Genomic DNA, 20,897 nt, shown 5'->3' with positions numbered 1-20,897 from the left:
TGTCATTCTTTATCTGATTTAAGTGAAAGTGGATGGAGTTTTGAAGCACATTTCCTGACTGGTTCAGCAGCTGATAAAGACACTCTACACTGGGGACGGGTGATACCACACTTTTTAAATTTGATTCAAACAAATACTGTTTTTCTTCAAATTTTACCGACACTGATCATTTCTTAAATTGGTATGTGACTTCTTTTTTTTTTTTTTTTTAAATAATGGTAATTTCTAAGAAAAACAACAACAAAAAACAAACCAGCGGTGCTACCTGTACCTGGATATGCTTTACCTCTCTCTAAACTCTCCTGTGACGTCTTCTGTCAGACAGACGGTGGTGCAGGAGACTTGGATGTTTTTGTTCTGCCGCTTTGTAACTTTCAGGGTGTTTTTAAATGTTTCAAGAGGTTACTCGTGTTGCTGCTGTGGGACACTTTTGGCACAAATATATTGAAAATTTTGGGTTTTGGCCGTCACCATCTTGGTTGTTGGACGTCGCCATCTTGGTTGTTGGACGTTGCCGTCTTGGTTTTTAGCCTTCGCTATCTTGTTTTTTGGCCTCCGCCACCATGGTTTTTGGCAGACGCCATCTTGGTTTTTGGCCATTGACATCTTGGTTTTCGGCAGTCGCCATCTTGGTTTTTGGCAGTGGCCATCTTGGTTTTTGGCCGTCGCCATCTTGGTTTTTGGCCTTCGCCATCTTGGTTTTTGGCCATCGCCACCTTGGTTTTTGTCCGTTGCCATCTTGGTTTTTGGCCATCACCATCTTGGTTTTTGACTGTTGCCATCTTGTTTTTCTGCAACCAGAAGTGACACCAGAGTGTTATGAGGAGTGACATCCCTCCTCATTACCACTCCCCATTCAGCCACCACACAGCAACAACTGGTGGTTCCTTCCATTTCTCCGCTCCACTGTAAGCCAGACAGTGACGTACACATTCTTATAGACAGATATTCAGTATAATAATATAATAATATAATAACATGCCTCAAAGGTGCTTATTTTGATAAAAACCCTCCATAGATTGTATAAACGACTCTCTGTTGTCATTTGGATGCATTAACATGCAGAGTTGACCACTTCAGCTTTGAGCTGACATTAAAGATGAAGTACATACATATATAACTGCATTAAGGAGACAGCTGACCTCCTCTGTGCTGCGTTGACACCAGAAGAGCTGATAACTCTGCTCTTAATGAAACGTGCTCCGGGCCTGAATAACCGTAATGATACACTTCGTCACCTCGCCGAGCGGAGCAGAGCAGAGCGGAGCCACAGGTGGGCCGAGCTGTTGAAGCCATTAAAGACACTGAAACCGGCGAGCGGAGAAGGTCGCCCGTCTCGTCTGGCGCGGCAGTAATCAGTCGCTGTAATGACGGGGGTAATTTATGGAGCTGTAGATGTGGGGGTGAGTTCAGGTCTCTATTACGCCGTCAAAAAAAATAAAATGGTGACATTTGTGGTCCCCTGTGATGAGCACGTACGTATGTTTCATCTTACAAGCTTTTGCAGTTGTGATGACGTGGAGCTCTTTTCTACCTTCTGTGCTGTTGTATTATTTTACATCTCTTGAAAAGCTCATCAAATCTCAGGTATTTAACATTCATACAAAGGTCGCACATTTTTTTTATCTGTTCAAAATATCCCTTAAAGGGAGATTTGTCAAGTATTTAATACTCTTATGGTGGGCAAATATGCTGCTTTATGCAATTGTATGTATATATGTTTTATTATAAATCATTTAACAACACAAAACAATGACAGATATTGTCCAGAAAACTCCTCAGTTTTAAAACCAGAGTGAAGATACTGGTATCATATGAAACTAGAAAAACCTGATGAATCCATCGGTACCAACCATGTCATACTAGCTTGTAGTGAAGGAGGTTAAATAACGCTCCAAAGTTACGCTAAGTTTTGGAGAGGAAAAACTGCCATGGCGATTTTCAAAGGGGTCCCTTGACCTCTGACCTCCAGATCAGTGAATGTAAATGGGTTCACTGGGTACCCACGAGTCTCCCCTTTACAGACATGCCCACTTTATGATGATCACATGCAGTTTGGGACATATTTTTAATGCTAAATGCAGTACCTGTTAGGGTTTCTGGAAAATATTTGTCATTGTTTTGTGTTGTTAATTGATTTCCATTTTTTTTATATCTATTTATTTTTTTTATTTTTTTTCTATTCCATTTTTTATTTTCCATTTCCATTTTTTTCTTTTTATATTTATTTATCTATTTTTTATTTTACATTCTTGATTTTCATATGTTTTTTGGATTTTCCATTTTTTATATTTATACATTTTTCCTTTCAATTTAAATTTTTTTTATTTATTTGTTTATTTATTTTTTATCTATTCCATTTTATTGTATTTATGTTTTACATTTATTTAGCTATTTTTTATTTTAAATTCTTATTTTTTTATGTTTTTTGGATTTTCCATTTTTTATATTTATAAATTTTTCCTTTCAATTTTAATTTTATTTATTTATTTATTCCATTTTATTTTATATATTTTTTACATTTATTTAGCTATTTTTTATTTTAAATTCTTATTTTTCATATGTATTTTGGATTTTCCATTTTGTTTTATATTTATTCATTTTTCCTTTAAATTTTATTTTTTTAAATTTATTTATTTATGTATTTATATACTGTATTATACAGTGCATATAATACATATACATTATACATAAGTACCTGTGAGGGTTTCTGGACAATATCTGTCATTGTTTTGTGTTGTTAATTAATTTACAATAATAAATATAGACATACATTTGCATAAAGCAGCATATTTGTCCACTCCCATGTTGATAAAAGGATTACATACTTGACAAATCTCCCTTTAAGGTACATTTAGGACATTATTGTTAACCTGACTGAGAATATTAAGAACTGTCAAACAAACAAAGCAAATGTTTTACTATAAAACAACCGACAAATCGTAGCTTTGCTTTGCAGTGATGATGCTCAGAGCGTCATCTTTTGGGGGATTTCTTTCCCTTTTGCTCCTAACTGAAAGTCCATCATTAAACACAACCCTTCTCCCTCTGAACGCAGGAAACAAGTCATGTTTCTGATATGGATTTTCATGCTATCTGCTGTTCCAGACGGTGAGTTCACGTTTACCTTCCCATAAACATACGTACCCACCACCACTTGTTTAAAGAAATCCATTTATTACCACAGAAAACCTCCAACATGCTTCATATACTAATGTGGCATGATGTAATGTGATGGTTTACTGATGGGTTAAATCAAATCACTATTATTATAATAATGACTCATCTCTGTCTTCAGCGCTTTCTGCCGGCTCCGTCTTCTGCCCGGACCCGGAGGCCGGCGACCAAAACGCAGATCACATGACTGGTGAGGAAGAATAAACATTATGTAGAGAGCATTATGACACACATAGAGACACATACTGTAGCTCTGCTTAATGATAATGAATGAATCAGCTCATCAAAGTGGGCGATTCGTTGGTTGACTGAGTTCAAACCGTCAGTCATGCAGCGTTTCATGTGAGAAAGGTCAGCGTGCTGACGGGGGTTCAGTGTTATATGCAGCTATATCTGTAAACAGTCTTGAATTCCATAAATTGTGTCTCACTGTAAAGCTGACACTCTGGTGGATCCAATGAGCCCAACTGGATTCATGTGTGATGATGTTAGTCCCCATAGGAGACATTTCATTGACCTCACTGTATAAAATGACCTTGTGGTGACCTCTAGGATAATCACAGCCTCATGAAACTTTACAGCCACAAACTAGAGACCTAGAGCATTCAGAGGATGGATGGATCAAACTAGAGACCTAGAGCATTCAGAGGATGGATGGATCAAACTAGAGACCTAGAGCATTCAGAGGATGGATGGATCAAACTAGAGACCTAGAGCATTCAGAGGATGGATGGATCAAACTAGAGACCTAGAGCATTCAGAGGATGGATGGCTTTCCTAGCTAGATTGATCAATAAGGGGGTTTCTGAGCAGTTTACACAACAGAAATGCTCGCCACCCAATCACCGAAAAATGCAATTCTTGCAGAAATCTCCAAAATGTCAAAAGTTTTTTATCCCAAATCACAGCATTGCTTATTCTTTGGTGTTCCTCAAGGTCTTGGTGTCTTAATGTGGTATTTTGGAGGGATTATTGATCATTTTTATCAATTCTCCAGTGGTAAGAAATTGTTAAATTTAGCACCAAATCTGTGTAATAAATGGTATCAACCCCAAACATTGCTGCAACAACTTATGAGACATAATAGAGCATGAGGATGACCATCATATACTTCTATCATCATGTTCTGAGATGCAAATTAATCGTCAGGTTCCAGCTTTCAGATGATGTTCACCACTTCTATGTGACATCTACTGTTGACCTGCTATCTCCCCCTAAAGACCCCCTAAAACAAACAAAAGAACGGTCTGTCGTGGGTCTCAGAGGGTTAACTAGACGCCGCCTGACTTTATGTGATATTTTCTGATGTTGTTAAACATCAAGGTCGACTGATCACCAGCTGTGATGTTCTGGGACACCTCGAGTCCTAATCAGCACCGTGGGCTCACCTGGCATGTGGAGAGCTGGTGGCCTAAATAATGTTCAGCCCCGCTCGCCGCTCTGGACTCAGGTTATTGGAACCCGCCAACAGGATTATCTATGATTAAATCGCTCTGCTCTCCACCTGCAACCGTGGAAGGAAATCGAGTCTCTGTGTGTGTTTGTCTCTTCTTCTTCGTACAGATTGTCTCGGCCTTCGCTTCACCTGGCTCCACTCGCTCTTCGATAATTTCCCCTCGCTGGTGAGCTTTGCTCTGAAGCTCCGCTGTGCGACGGGGCTTTGCCCACGCGACCTGGAAGATTACGGCTGCTCCTGCAGATACGTGGCTGCCGGAGACCCCGTGGATGCTCTGGACATGTGAGTAAGACGACCGCTGCTGCTGAATTTAAAATACAGCATGGTGGCTTAATTGAATTCAGAGTCTGGAGGCGGTGGATGTGCAAAGTAAAACTCAGACAGGCAGAAAGATGTTTTGACTACCGGCTGGAGAGGGAGGCTTCAGAACACGGGAGAGTCATCGGTACTGACAAACAAACTGTCCCATCCCCCATCAGAGATATTTTAGTCCTTTAATTATGTGAGGGAGGACACATTGTACCTGTTGTTGTTGTTGTTGTGAACCAGCAGTCCTCGATGCACCCCAGGAGTTCACCAGATAAAGACGTGGTCTTCAGACAAATAACAGGACTTTTTACTACATAAAATTTCGTTGTAGGCGTACGTTTTACTGGCGTACGGTAGTCGCCTTCAGTCCAAAATGGCGGAAGCGTAGCTCTGCTGCTGGGCGCTGACGTTGCAATGAATAGAACAAACAATTAGCTTCCACTTCTTATTAATAAACATGCTTTGGTACCATGCATTAGTTAACTTATGTCTCATGTCTTCTTTGCTGCAGATGCTGTGAGACTCACCGGCTGTGTTATCAGAACGCTGCCCCCTGCAGGCCGGAGATGCCGCTCCTCCCCAACAACTTCACCTGTTCAGCAGCCAACAGCAGCTGTGGTAAGACTTACAGTTTAAAGGACCTTTTGGGGAATAGCCTACGCTTATTTGCGTTCTTGCTGAGAGTTAGATAAGAAAATCATCTGTACACTAAATATGAGGCTGCAAATGACAGAAATCTCCGCTGAGTGTCGGCAACCTCACGGTTTATTAATGCTCTTTTCTTTGTCTCGGAGATGCCGGTGATTGGTGTCAGCAGACGTTTTGTGAATGTAACCAGGCCGCCATCGACTGCGTGGCTCAGAGCTCCTACAACTCAACACTGCGAGACCTCGCTGCGTCGTCCTGCTCTGTTACAAATCAGACAGGTAACTTCCTCACAGTGGGACATTCAACAGAATAATATCTTCTATTGATATTTTTGCTTCCAGAAATTATTATTAGTAATATTCTGACTTTTTTTCTCATAAATTTATGACTTTATTCTCATTAATTTCAGATTTATTTACTTTTCCTCGATGTGGCTCTAATACTTCGTCGTAGATTAGAGATTACTAGTACGGAGAATATGACCAGTAAACATACTTTTTTTTTTCACTCAGTTATAGTAAACTAAATTGGAAAAAAATACCCAAATGTAGTTTACTTAACATCCGAATATTACGATAACAAAAACACTTGGCAAATTTGAATCTATTTCATAATTCCAAGATAGCAAAACATATTATTACCATGCTCCTTTTCCATATAAATATATACATAATGAAAAAAGAATAAATGCATGCATAATTTGCATAATTTAAAAAAGTAAAATAAATAAATACTGAATAATACAATATCAAATATAAATACATAAAAAAGTAAAATAAACAAAGTATAAAAATATGATATATAATAAATTATACTTCATATTTATTCTACTTTTTTATGTATTTATATTTTGTATGTATTTATTTAAATTTTATTTACATACATTGTTAATGTATTTATATATTATATGAAATATATATGAAATATGATATATATGTATATATATTATATTTATATGTGTGTATATATATATATATATATATATATTTATATATTTTATACTTTATATTTATTGTACTATTTCTTGTTTAACATCACCTACAAAATGTTCTAGCCAACATATCACTAAAATGCATAAGATCTTTAACCCAAAACCAGCCTCACACTGGCAACTTTGTTATTCTTATAAACATGATAAAATATTATCATTACATTATTAAATCAATAAATGTACATTGTGTTTGACGTCGTTGTGGAAGGATTAAAATGAATCAACAGGTTATTTTTTTATCGACGCTGTCTCTCATCATTAGTGTGATTCTGTGTGTTCAGATGTGTTCGGCAGCACCGAGGAGCTCAGCGAGGCCTTCAGCGGAGCGGGTGAGTCTCAGTGACGTCAGCTGATCAAAGCTGATCGAATGACGCCGAGTCAGGGAGCTCGCACAGGACACGACCACCGCACCACCAAAAACGTCTGCGTCAGCTTTCTCCAGACGGTGCGTCAGTCGGGGGGGAGGTTGCGTCAGTTTTGCGAGCGGGGTCAGCGATGTCGGATCAGAGGGAAGCGATTGATTGGCTGAGTCACACCTCTGCGTCTCTCTCAGCCAATTAAAACGATGACCTCTCGACATTTTAATCCTGCGGCTTCCTGCTGCCCACGCACAGCTGGAGAACGGAAAAAAAAAACAAGTTCCTTTTGATCTGTCTCTCCGTCTGAGAGGAGCAGGAGGAGCTGAGTTTATTAAAGTTCAGAGGAAAAGTGATGTAAAGCCTGTCGGAGCCCGTCAGACAGTTCCAAGTTCAGTGTTTCTGTTTGAATAAATATTTCACTGTTTGAACTACAGATCAACTTGTGTTGGTGATTTCAGGAATAAGTAATGAAAAGACATGCGTCATGTGTTCTAGGTGTGTCAATATCAAATAAGTAGATCTAAATAGAAGCTAAAAAGTCTCTTTGAAGAACCGAATTGGGCCAATCGAGGATTAAACCGGCTCTCGTAGAGGTCTACATCAGACTGGCAATACGTCATCTGGATGAGGGTTATTTGGTCTCCTTGGCGACAAGCTAGTATGACATGGTTGGTACCGATGGATTCATTAAGCGGCTCGACAGTGTGTCTTCTAGAGATTCGAGGTCTCGCCTATTTTTACCGCGAGAAGCGCAGCGGTTCACAGTAGCAACAGACAGTGAAGGTGATCTATTGACTGTATATTGACATCATATCAGCAACATTACTACAGCTTAAATGTCTAGACACCTGTAGAATATGTCATAGACATGACAGTGTTGTAGAACATGCAGTGACTTGCACGGCTCCATTAATGAATATAGTACGGGGGTTTTAATTGTGGATTATTACTATTATTTACAAATTACTTCCTGTTTCTTAACCTTTTTCTGTCTAAAATAAATATAAGTTACATTTATAGTAAAAGGAAATAGCCATTATGAAAGGCAAACTCTGCCGAAACACTGACGGTGTGGACGCCACACGTGTGAGAGACACAGCGGTTCAGCGAGGCAGCTGTCACACACTGCTCATGCGGGCAGTCTGGCCCGGACATTAGGTTTTCTAGTTTCATATGATACCAGTATCTTCACACTAGCTTTAAAACTGAGCCGCTACAACCTAAAAATCACAAGTTGCATTAATGCATTAAAGAAATTAGTGGCGTTAAAATGAATTTGTGTTATTATCGCATTATTTGACAGCCTTAATATTAATATATACAGAGAGATTTAATCCCTCCTGTGTCTGCTGGTCTCATCCCGTCCTCCTCCTTCTTCTTCTTGTCCTTCTTCTCTCCAGATGTTCTCTCAGCTTTAAACGACTCTGTGATCCAACAGCTCTCCAACTCTTCCTTCCTGTCAGCAGGTAAAAACACAGTTTATGGTTGAGTTCACTTTGTGAAATCCAATAGTTAGACGTCTTCTCCAGAGTGAAATTAGATTGATTAATAGATTTATTTGTGTCTGGAAGACCAGACTCCATCAGAAGTTGTTTAAAAATCCATGACTGGCTGATTTATAATGTACGACGGAGGATTAGGGCCACATTGAAGAATAAAAAATAAATCTGAAATTTTGAGAATAAAGTCATAAGTTTATGAGAAGAAAACCTGGGCCTCTTTTGTGGAGGAGGAAATTACTTTTTTCTCGTAAAGCTATGACTTCATTCTCGTAATATTCCGACTTTTTTCTCATAAAGTTATGACTTTATTCTCGTAATATTACAACTTTCTTTCTCGTAAAGTTATGACTTTATTCTCGTAATATTACGACTTTTTTTTCTCGTAAAGTTGACTTTATTCTCGTAATATTATGACTTTTTTCTTGTAAAGTTATGACGATATTCTCGCAATATTAAAAACAATTTCCTTGTAAAGCTATGACTTTATTCTCGTACTATTACAACTTTCTTTCTCGTAAAGTTATGACGTTATTCTCGTAATATTACGACTTTTTTTCTCGTAAAGTTATGACTTTATTCTCGTAATATTACGACTTTTTTCTTGTAAAGTTATGACGTTATTCTCGTAATATTACGACTTTTTTTCTTGTAAAGTTATGACGATATTCTCGCAATATTAAAAACAATTTCCTCGTAAAGCTATGACTTTATTCTCGTACTATTACAACTTTCTTTCTCGTAAAGTTATGACGTTATTCTCATGAAATTAAGACTTTTTTCTCATATTATTATGACTTTATCCTCAAAATCTCAGATTTTTTTTACTCGATGTGCCCCTAATAGATGTAATAACGTTTAAGTCATCCTTTTTAAACATAAATAAATACTAATATAATTAATATATTTCCTGCGCTGACTAACCAGACAGTTAAACCTCAGACAGTTGGATGATCGGTGCGTCTTGGGTTTGACCCGGTTCTGAGCTGTTCTTGTGTTCTGGCCAGCAGAGATGGACCCGCTAATGATCAGCGGGCTGGATAACCAGAGTGACACCGCGTGGTTGGACGGCGACCTCGTCGCCCCACCGCCAGGCCTGCCCCCCCCGCTGACGTCTGCAGGTATACGCTCTCTAATTGGCCCGCAGGGCACAGGTGTAACACGGAGAGCTAAAGCTGGAGGATTTAAAGATAGAAAGGTCTTCTACATGTCACCTCTCTCCTGTATACGTAGTCCGTGCTGTAACAGATGCAGGCGTCATGTCTGGGGAAAGAGATATACGACTCTACCGCATCAGAATGTATTAATCTGCATCAAAATTATGATCACTGATTTGTATTCAGGCATTCATATAGGATGAATCCTACTGACTTTGGTTCCTCTAGCGCCAACATGAGGTTGACATTTTTCACTTTTAGTGAATTATTTCTCAAACTATTAAACTAGGGCTGTCTAAGTTAACGCAAATTTGCATTAACTAAATTATGACTTTATACTCCTAATATTACGATTTTCTTTCTTATAAAGTTATGACTTTATTCTCGTAATATAACAACATTGTTTTTCTTGAAATAGTATGACGTTTTGAGCATACTAATTTTAGTATTCATCTCAAATCACAGCTGCTCCCGAGTGAGAGTGAAGTGAAAGTATGCAGAGTAGTACTGAAATCCATCCGTGTGTGTAAAATGTGATTTTTGTCATTCCAGAGGAGGTTGAGGAAGGTGAAGGTGAAGTTGAAGCCGAGGAGGTAGAAGAGGAGGAAACAACGAGTTTCACCTCTAAAGGTAAAACAGTTTTCTCGTTTCCGTCCGTACGTACTTCCTGCGATTCCTCCTGCAAGTACTTTTCTGGCAAACGTGTGTCTTTCCAAGCTGCTCATAATTACATTTGGCTCGAGCTGACCGTCCCGCAGCTTCCAAAACACCAGAAATAATCATTTCCCCGCTGCTCGCACTCCTGCTGCTCGATGACTCACTTGGCTCAGACGTTTCCTGTCGCCGCTTTTTACAGATTTGAACGAGGCAGTGGCAGCAGAGGAAGCACTCGAGCGGGAAGAGATAAATACGGATCAGACGACCCACGATCCTCCAGCAGTCAGCCGCGGTGAGCAAATAATACAGTCTGTCTTCCTCTCGATCGGTAACAGTCCTCGTTTTTTATATAAAAGAGCAGTTGGCAATGTTTTTTTTATTTATTTCCATGACGTGATTCCTTTAACTGAGCAGTGATTCACCCGATGTCTAATTCATAAAACAAAGTTATCAGGAAGTGATGCATTTTATCTGCTTTGTTTGGAATTAACAGAAAAAAAGGAAGTAAGATTGACTGAATTTCAGTCACTCCGGTATTGCAGGACTTTCAGGAAAATACATTTAAAATAAGTATTTTAGGGCTGCAACTAATGATTATTTTCATTGTGCATTAATCTGATTATTTTCTTGATTAATCAATAATAGATGTTTGGTCTATAAAATGTCAGTCAGTGTTTCCCAAAGCCCAAGATGACGTCCTCAAATGTCTCAAAGATATTTAGTTTACTGTCATAACCAGAAAATATTCACATTTAAGAAGCTGGTAAAACAATAACTCAAACCGATTAATCAATGATCAAAATAGTTTGCGATCGATTAATCGTTGAGGCTCTTAACTATTTTTAACTTTATTCTCGTAATATTACGACTTTTTTCTCGTAAAGTTATGACTTTATTCTCGTAATATTACAACTTCTTTTTTTCTTGAAATAGTAAGACTTTTTCAGCATGTTAATGTTAGTATTCATCTCAAATCACAGCTGTCCCCGAGTAAAGGGTGAAGTGAAAGTATGCAGAGTAGTATTGAAATCCACCGTGTGTGTTAAATGTGATTTTTGTTTGTCATTTCAGAGGAGTTTGAGGAGGGTGAAGGTGGAGCAGCTGAAGGTGGAGCAGGTGAAGGTGGAGCAGCTGAAGGTGGAGCAGGTGAAGGTGGAGCAGCTGAAGGTGGGTACCCATAGAACCCATTTACATTCACATATCTGGAGGTCAGAGGTCACGGGACATGATATTAATTTTATAAGATGTCTCTTCAGGTTCAGTCATCGTCACAACTCCATCGCTGACATCAGCAAAACCACAAATCAGTCCGTCTGAGAAAATAAAGTCATCTGAAGAAGAGGAAGAAGAGGATGATGATGATGATGATGATGATGATGATGATGATGATGATGATGATGATGATGGTGATGATGGTGATGAAGGGGAGCAGGAAGCCTCAGATGAACATGGTGAGTTTAACTAAAGAAACGTCCTGGGTGGTGAATATGACATGACATAATAATTTATTAAAGCACATGAGTGCAGGTTATTCCTCCCCTGCCTAAACCTTTTTACCGGCCTCTATTTGTTTGTGTTGTACTATTATCTGAGACATTACAGATTTTACATTGTGTATAAACACTATTAAGCTTAAAACAATAGTGTTAAAAACGGTTGAGAATCTAACTCATTGTTATTGTTGTTGTTCTTCTTCAGTCAGAGACATGCTCACGACTGTGTTAACAACCACTACCGCCAAAACAACAACAACATCACGGACTGTAACCACAGACAAGTCCAACGAGGGGAGAGGAAGCTCGACGCCGTTTACAGAGAAAACATCAGCTTCTCAAACAGGTCAGTGGAGATTTTATTTTTTTCAACATACTATACTATGACGTTTTTTTTCCGACATACTATACATTGTCGGAAAAAAACGTCATAGTATAATATGCCGGAAAAAAACAAACGTCATAGTATGCCGAAAAAACCTTCATAGTATAGTATGTCAGAAAAAAACAAAACGTCATAGTATATGATGTTGAAAAAAACCCGTCATAGTATAGTATGTCGAAAAAACATCATAGTATAGTATGTAAAAAAAAACGTCACATTATAGTATGTCGAAAAATGATGAAAAAAAGTCATAGTATAGTATATCCAAAAAAACAACAGTATAGTATGCCGAAAAAAAAGTCATAGTATAATATGTTGAAAAAAAATCGTATTATAGGGTGCCGAAAAACGTTTTTTAACCGCCTGTTTCAGCTAACATTGGTTTGTGCTCAACAGTGAGTGAATATATTTAATCTGGCAGTAAATTTAGAGAACGTCACTAACATGCTGTTAAAACTTCAACGTGTAATAATTGAATATGAGGGGAAAGATTACGGTTTAAAGAAATAAAAGATTAAGGAGGATTGCTCCCCTCGCTCTGTAATCTGTGTGTGATAACAGCCACTACCACGGGCCCAGAAACGATTACCAGGGTGACAGAAAGATCTTCGACAAGAAGCTCGCCACCAGAGAGCGACCCAGGGAGAACCGCCGCCGTCTCACCCACAACTCCTGATTCATGGGAGGAAGACTTGAGAGCGCACACACCTGTTGCTGTTCCTCTCAGTCCCCCGAGCCAAGGTGAGGCAGCTCCAGGCACACAGCAGCACTTCACTGGGAAAACATTTTGTGAATGAATTAGCATATCATTAACACATTGGGTGAGTGGAATTAATTAAATGTTTGCACCATCTTGGTAATTTGCATCTGTTGCAGAAAGTGTCAGAATCACTTTATAACATGAATGCTCCCTTGCTCTAGTTGCAGCTACCCGTGCAGATAGTTTGGGTTTTATTTGTTCAGGTATTGAGATATTTATCTCTGAGATTTCTGCATCCACGACGACACAATGGAGGTGAATGGAATTTAACTTGTGGCTCAGTTCGTGTGGTAATAAATAGGGGTGGGAACAAAAATCGATTCACCTTTGTATCGCAATTATTTTTATTTTTTTTAAGATTTTGAAATAGATTTTCTTAAAGCAAGAATCGATATATTCGCTTCATCTGAGTCTATGCAGAGGTAGAAGGAAGTCAACGCTTTTATTGTTGTAGTCTGTGTAACGTGATGTCATATCCACTCAGCAAAACAAACCGCAGCGAGACGAGACGAGTAGTAGAAAACGTTGGAGGGTCGTTGTGGATCCGACCTGCACCCTCACATGTTAAATCCAGCGTGGTAAACACTACACATCCAGTAAAGGATGGAAACACTTTGGGTTTCACACATTGACAGGAAAAGCAGAGCTAGACATCACGGCTAAAGCTGCATGCTAACTTCTAAAAAAAGCCAAATTATGTCTGAAAATAATTCCAGAAAATGTCTGAAATATGTTCAAACAAAAGACCGAAATAAGTCTGAAAAAGGCCGATATATGTCTGAATAAAAGTCTGAAAAATGTCCCAAAAAAGGCAGAAAAATGTCTCCAAAATATCGGAACAAAAAATGTGAAAAAGTTAACAGGAAACGTTATCTTATCGCGGCAACGTGCGGTCGAGCCGGCCGTCGCTCTCATCTCCGTGGTCAAATGGGCCGACGCTACGACTGTAGAGCACCCAGATACTGACATTTGTGTTCTCTGCATTGAAACGGCCCCGATGGAGCTGACCATGGATGGATGAAGAGAACGGAGCTGACGGGAGAGCTAGAGACCACCTTGGAGAAGTTAGAGGAAGTAGTAACTATGTCTGGTTTTCAAAATAAGATGTTAACAAAGGGAACTGTATATACAAAATACATCTATGGAAATGAGATTGATTGGATTATATTCACCAGATTTATAAAACATTACATGTTCCTTTTAAATTAAAAAGAAAATACCACTAATCTGTGAGGGAAATGTCTTTATTCTTTGATTTTTGGGTTTCTGGATAATAAATAATTCCTGACAATGATCCTGATATATTTGACTTCAGGACATCTCTCATGCTGAAAATCAAACATTTTTACTGGATTCATTTAGATATTTAGATAAGTAAAAGTCTCTAGAAGTGTATGATTCAACTTCTCCCCCATGGTCTAGTGTTAAAGAAGTTAACAAAAATCACAATAAATCATAATATCGAATCGGCATCCAAGTATCGTGATAGTATCGAAGCGGGATATAGGTGTATCGTGTATTTCTATTCACTACTGTTACTGTGAATAATGTCTACTGCAGGAGAGGCCACTCAACAACCCACAACCTCATCATCCACTTCAATGAGAAGCGTCTCTCGGACAACACGAGGAAGCCGAGTCACCTCCGTCAAACCGAGACCAGAGACCAACGCCTCCACCCGAACCACGACGGTAACCTTGCAGGTGACGGCTGACTCTGAATCTGAGGAGGAGCGGCAGGAGAAGTCGGAAACAGCAGAAGAAGCCCCGTGTGAGGAGGAAGAGCTGGCAGCAAGCTCGCAGGAGAAAGACACAGATGGTAGAGTTTGTATTTAAAATATATAAATATACAAGCTGTGTTCTTTTCCTACCTTCTCTTTTCTTTTCTTCTATTTCCCCATCAAGGAGCCGTCTGCCTCTCCCCAGCTGGCCCTCTTCGCTCTTCACTGACTTGCCAGGTTAAATGAAATCTAAATTAAAAACGAATAAATTAAACAGGTTTCTCTCACGGGTTCAATAAAGTTAATTATATTTAAAAAGGAGGTATAGAAGTTAAATTAAAGGAATCTATGAGCTCTAATGACAGCCAGAAGAAACAGCAGCCTATAATGGGACATTAACAATAAGAGGAAACGGGATGATTAGAGCAGAAACACACCGAGTGCTGGAAAAGTCAAGTCGATTGGATGTTTTCTTTCGTGGCTTGAGGCGTTTTCGTTTTGTTTTTGTAGGTTCAACGTGGTTTGGCACTAGTTTTTCACTCATAGCCAATGAGTGAGGAGGTTTTAAATGTCCTTCGACACAGAGTTCAACATATCCAGGGTCTCTTCTTGGGCCGGGACGATTCACTACACCTGGGTGCCGATTCGATATTATGATTTATTGTGATTTTTGTTAACTTCTTTAACACTAGACCATGGGGAAAAGTTGAATCATGCACTTCTAGGGACTTTTACTTTGTAAAATCTCTAAATGAATCCAGTAAAAATGTTTGATTTTCAGCATGTATGTAGTCAGAGATGTCCTGAAGTCAAATATATCAGTCATTGTCAGGAATTATTTATTATCCAGCAACCCAAAAATCAAAGAATAAAGACATTTCCCTCACAGATTAGTGGTATTTTCTTTTTAATTTATAAGGGACATGTAATGTTTTATACTTCTGGTGAATATAATCCATCAATCTTATTTCCATAGATGTATTTTGTATACACAGTTCCCTTTGTTAACACCTTATTTTGAAAACCAGACGTAGTTACTACTTCCTCTAACTTCTCCAAGGTGGTCTCTAGCTCTCCCGTCAGCTCCGTTCTCTTTATCCATCCATGGTCAGCTCCATCGGGGCCGTTTCAATGCAGAGAACATAAATGTCAGTATCTGGGTGTTCTACAGTCGTAACGTCGGCCCATTTGACCACGGAGACGAGAGCGACGGCCAGCAGCTTAACCGCCACGTTACCGCGATACGATAACGTTTCCATAGATGTATTTTGTATAAACAGTTCCCTTTGTTATTTACATCTTATTTTGAAAACCAGACGTAGTCCCACTTGTATACTTCCGCTAACTTCTCCAAGGTCGGCTCCAACAGTTTGGAGGTATGTACTGACCTTCATCAGACCCAGCTGTGTTTCGCTGCGTGCTCCCAGCAGCTGGGGTTAGCGCTTGGTTTGGGTTCAGGTCAGGAAACATATCTTTGGAGACAAACATTTGGCATCAGCCATCCATCTAACTCCTGAAAGACAGCAAACAAGCAAATGCTACGATCAGGTATCGGTGACAATGAGCCGACATGGCATGGTCTCTTACCTCAGGAACAAAAAGGAATATCCCAACTGTTCAAAAAAAGTCCACAAGAGATCCCTGAAACACTTTGTGATTACACAGTGGACCTATTTCACGCTTCACTTTAACATCACTCATGAACAAATCAGAGATATTTCTACTCCTTTAACTTGAGGCATGAGCGCGTCCTCAAACTGAAGGGACACTCCACCTTTTTCTAAAGTGCCTCTTCAGGTTTCAGCACCCGACAGTCTGTCCTCAGACCTCAGGGTGCCGACTCTCATCTTCACGGTGGGCTGCAAACCCTCCCTGTGAGCACCGGAGGTGACTGATCCAACAGAAACGGCATCACTTGTAAAAAAGCAGAGCTGACTCGTGGGAGCTGTAACCTCATGAGGCCACGAGGCTTTGACAAGCACACCTCCAGTAGGACACATCTCTTTACCGTCAGCTAACAGCATCTAGTTCCTGCAGATGTACAGTATTAAGGTCCTGCTGTGCTGTATGCATCAGTTAAAATACCACATATCTCCTTTAAATTGATATTTTCTTGCACCCCTAGTGGGCGAGAGGCCAAAACGTAGAGGAAAATCGTTTTTAAACATATCTGTATGCTTGTAGACAGGTCGAGCATGTCGTCTGCAGCGGGCCTCTACAGGCATTGACCGTAGTTCACTTTTGCTGATGAATGCTACAACCGAACTCTTCTTCACTTCCGTGGAGTCTACGAGCAAGAACAGGGGCTCCGAATCAGCACGCCAAACAGCCACCACCCCAACGACGCTGCAAGCAGCACTTCCTGGCTGCACACAATCGGGCACTGACCTAGTTTTCCTAAATGTACCGTTTGTCTGTTGGCAGACTGGGATGTGGCTCAGAAGAGGACGGTGCCGTTCTTTGCCTGGTCCCTGCTGGAGTCCGTTGGGTTGACTGACATTCAACTTCAGCCAGACAACAAAGGTAAAACAGTACAACTCCATTTCTTTCTGCTACATGTCACTAATGGAATCAAGGTTTCTCTTAAATCTCTCTAAAAATCTCTTTGGCAGTAGTTTAAAAACGTACTAACATGCGTTTCCTCCTGCAATCTCCAAAGAATGCAGTCGCTCCTTCACCCTGTACGGCAGCGACGGGCGAGCCAGACGGGAGATGCCAGCTCTGGGTGAGATGCTCCACTGCCTGACGGGCCGATGTCCACACGAGTACGAGATGTACGGCTGCTACTGCGGACAGGAGGGCGGCGGTCACCCTCAGGACCAGCTGGACAGGTCAGCGGCTGCAGGATGAGGAGTGATGACACTTATTATAGCTGATGCATGGTCTATGTAGGCAACAACAAAAACAAGAAAAGAATGTGATGAAAAGATGTACAGATATGAACTAAGAAGACATTTTCTCTCCTTGAGGTCCAATGGCTCATAAAAACACCACCAGTGGACAAAAACTCCACTGGGTAGCTTTAATACTAAGCTGATTTGTCAGATGAAGTTAAGAAGGTACCTAATCGATGTTGATCGTTCTTTATCAGGTGTTGCTTCTTCCATCACTGCTGCCTGAAGCAGATCAGCTCCATGGGCTGCAGGTCAGACAGGAAGCTCAATGCTCAGATCTCCTGCGAGGACGGGAAACCACGATGTGAGTACAGCAGGTCTGCTGGGAGCACAGTTACATTAATGTTTGTTACACCGCAGGAGCACAGTTACATTAATGTTTGTTACACCGCAGGAGCACAGTTACATTAATGTTTGTTACACCGCAGGAGCACAGTAACATTAATGTTTGTTACTCTGCAGGAGCACAGTAACATTAATGTTTGTTACACTGCAGGAGCACAGTAACATTAATGTTTGTTACTCTGCAGGAGCACAGTAACATTAATGTTTGTTACACTGCAGGAGCACAGTTACATTAATGTTTGTTACACTGCAGGAGCACAGTTACATTAATGTTTGTTACACCGCAGGAGCACAGTTACATTAATGTTTGTTACACCGCAGGAGCACAGTAACATTAATGTTTGTTACTCTGCAGGAGCACAGTAACATTAATGTTTGTTACTCTGCAGGAGCACAGTAACATTAATGTTTGTTACACCGCAGGAGCACAGTAACATTAATGTTTGTTACACTGCAGGAGCACAGTTACATTAATGTTTGTTACACCGCAGGAGCACAGTAACATTAATGTTTGTTACTCTGCAGGAGCACAGTAACATTAATGTTTGTTACACCGCAGGAGCACAGTTACATTAATGTTTGTTACACCGCAGGAGCACAGTTACATTAATGTTTGTTACACCGCAGGAGCACAGCAACATTAATGTTTGTTACACCGCAGGAGCAGTTACGTTAATGTTTGTTACACCGCAGGAGCACAGTTACATTAATGTTTGTTACACCACAGGAGCACAGTTACATTAATGTTTGTTACACCGCAGGAGCACAGCAACATTAATGTTTGTTACACCGCAGGAGCACAGTAACATTAATGTTTGTTACACCGCAGGAGCACAGCAACATTAATGTTTGTTACACCGCAGGAGCAGTTACGTTAATGTTTGTTACACCGCAGGAGCACAGTTACATTAATGTTTGTTACACCGCAGGAGCACAGTTACATTAATGTTTGTTACACCGCAGGAGCACAGCAACATTAATGTTTGTTACACCGCAGGAGCAGTTACGTTAATGTTTGTTACACCGCAGGAGCACAGTTACATTAATGTTTGTTACACCACAGGAGCACAGTTACATTAATGTTTGTTACACCACAGGAGCACAGTTACATTAATGTTTGTTACACCGCAGGAGCACAGTTACATTAATGTTTGTTACACTACTGCCACAGCTGAGTGTTGAAGCTAATATGGAAAAGCTTTGAGTTACAGTTCCTCTTGTGGCCTGTAGGATGTAGATGGTTAACACTAGATTTTAGACACTTAAAAATGTATTTTCCTGTTTTTAACCTGAGTCATAGTGTTATGAAGATATGAAGGATTTCATACAGCTCTGTTTAGAATATGTTTACTTAGTTGACACATGGCTGCCACATCCAGATTTACTTCAACTAACATCACAGGGCTCACATCACTTCACTATATCAAAACAGTCTTGCTTTTCTATGGGAGACTACCTGACCTTCAAATTTCTTCCACGTCTTTAAGGTCAAACATTGTAGGTTAAAAAAATTAAAAATTTAAATAAATAAATAAATAAATAAATAAATATGGAGCCGGGGGAAGGGGGTAATATTCGGAGAAAAAACTTTAGGAGAAAAAAAACTTGGGTATTCTGAGACTTAAGTAGTAAATTTACAAGAAAAAATACTCAAATATTTTCTGAGATTATAAAGCCATAAATCCGCAAAGAAAGAAAAAAACAGATTTTAATTAAAGAGTCACAAATACGAGAAAAGGAACCACAACGTTTCACTTTGCAAGGTTGGATAAACCTCCTCACACTACAGACATCATCGTTAGACACAGCTTTAATGTGAGCCGTCGGGTGCAAAATATATTAATTATATTAGTATTTATTTATGTTAAAAAAATAACATGAAAGAAAACAAGTATCTGTATCTTCTTTGTGGTTCCTTGACCAAAAAAAAGTTTTTTTCAGTAAATTTGTGACTTTCATTTCAAAGAATATCAGATTTTTTTCTCGTACAGGTACGACTTTAATCTCAGAGTTTTTTTCTCATAATATTACCCCCCCTATTTGATTTGTTTTTATTTCACAATGGCCCTATGACATGGCCGCAATAATATGCCGTCGTACAAAGATAAACATGACTACATTTTTGAAGACGGAGTGCTCATTCTTCATCGTTAACCTCGCGTTAATCAGTCTCGTCTCCTCCTCAGGTCACGGCGTCAGCGTATGCGACAAGCTGCAGTGTGTGTGTGATAAAACGACTGCAGAGTGTATGGCAGCAGCTCGCTTTAACCACAGCCTGCCGCCGCAGCAGTGCCACGGCCCCGGACCTCCCTGTCGCCGGGCCAGCAGACCCCCCAAACCACAGCTTTCCCCTCAGTCCAGCGAGGAGAGCGAGGAGAGCGAGGAGCAGGGAGGGAACTCTGACACGATTATTATGCATGATCAGAAACCTGCCGGCACGCCAACGGATACAAACACACCGCCGCCACGCCAAGTTCAAAACAGGTGAGAAGAGAAGGAACGCAAACCATTGAGTATAAGCAGATCAGTACACACCTGATGTGTATATATATAGATATATTTATATATATGTGTAAATATATATAAATATATATATATATAAATATATATATCATATAATAAATAAACATATAATATATATATATATAGTTTTTTTTACACATTTTGACAGACTTGATTGATGTTCAGTTAAACACAAAAATACTGTCTGTCTGCAGTGATGAAAGCTCTGACCTGAAGGACGAAGAGAAGTCAAAGAATCCTCCGACTGGCAGCTCCACACATTCTCCTCTTCCTCCTCCTCCTCATCATCCATCATCATCCCACAACCACAGGCCGAGCGCAGGGCAGAGCCAAGGGCACCGTCCAGCAGGGAGACCAGGAGAGAGACCAGGAGAGACCGGGGTGAAAGAGGAGGAGGAGGAGGAAGAGGAGGAGGGAGGAGGAGAAGAGGAGGAAGAGTAGAAAGAGGAGGAGGAGAGAAACTAGAAGCGAATGTTTTGTTTAAAGATGATTGAATTTATGAAATAAACTATGAATAAAAGCAG

At 39.9% G+C, this 20,897-nt stretch overlaps 1 protein-coding gene across 1 annotated transcript; it reads left to right on the top strand.

Moving 5' to 3' along the window:
- The first annotated feature begins 1,221 nt into the window (after positions 1–1,221).
- oc90 (otoconin 90) lies at positions 1,222–20,896 on the top strand. Its single transcript, XM_037788568.1, has 21 exons — positions 1,222–1,273; positions 3,109–3,111; positions 3,299–3,367; positions 4,669–4,915; positions 5,454–5,560; positions 5,737–5,868; positions 6,863–6,910; positions 8,341–8,406; positions 9,450–9,560; positions 10,149–10,226; positions 10,453–10,545; positions 11,325–11,420; positions 11,510–11,704; positions 11,952–12,092; positions 12,693–12,872; positions 14,452–14,709; positions 17,036–17,134; positions 17,271–17,442; positions 17,703–17,809; positions 20,037–20,334; positions 20,568–20,896. The coding sequence occupies exons 1-21, from the start codon at positions 1,222–1,224 to the stop codon at positions 20,812–20,814; spliced, it is 2,799 nt and encodes a 932-aa protein (XP_037644496.1). The 3' UTR covers positions 20,815–20,896.
- Position 20,897: the final 1 nt, after the last annotated feature.

The sequence above is a fragment of the Sebastes umbrosus genome, chromosome 12, assembly GCF_015220745.1.
Source record: "Sebastes umbrosus isolate fSebUmb1 chromosome 12, fSebUmb1.pri, whole genome shotgun sequence".
NCBI lineage: Eukaryota > Metazoa > Chordata > Actinopteri > Perciformes > Sebastidae > Sebastes > Sebastes umbrosus.
Note: the sequence above shows the minus strand (reverse complement) of the source record. Positions and strands in the feature narration are given on the sequence as shown.

Bases quoted from the DNA above. Each gene is read 5' to 3' on its own strand.
- oc90 (XM_037788568.1), top strand. From the start codon at position 1,222: ATGATACACTTCGTCACCTCGCCGAGCGGAGCAGAGCAGAGCGGAGCC. The intron at 6,911-8,340 runs GTGAGTCTCAGT...TCTTCTCTCCAG, and splicing joins CGAGGCCTTCAGCGGAGCGG to ATGTTCTCTCAGCTTTAAAC. The intron at 20,335-20,567 runs GTGAGAAGAGAA...GTCTGTCTGCAG, and splicing joins CCACGCCAAGTTCAAAACAG to TGATGAAAGCTCTGACCTGA.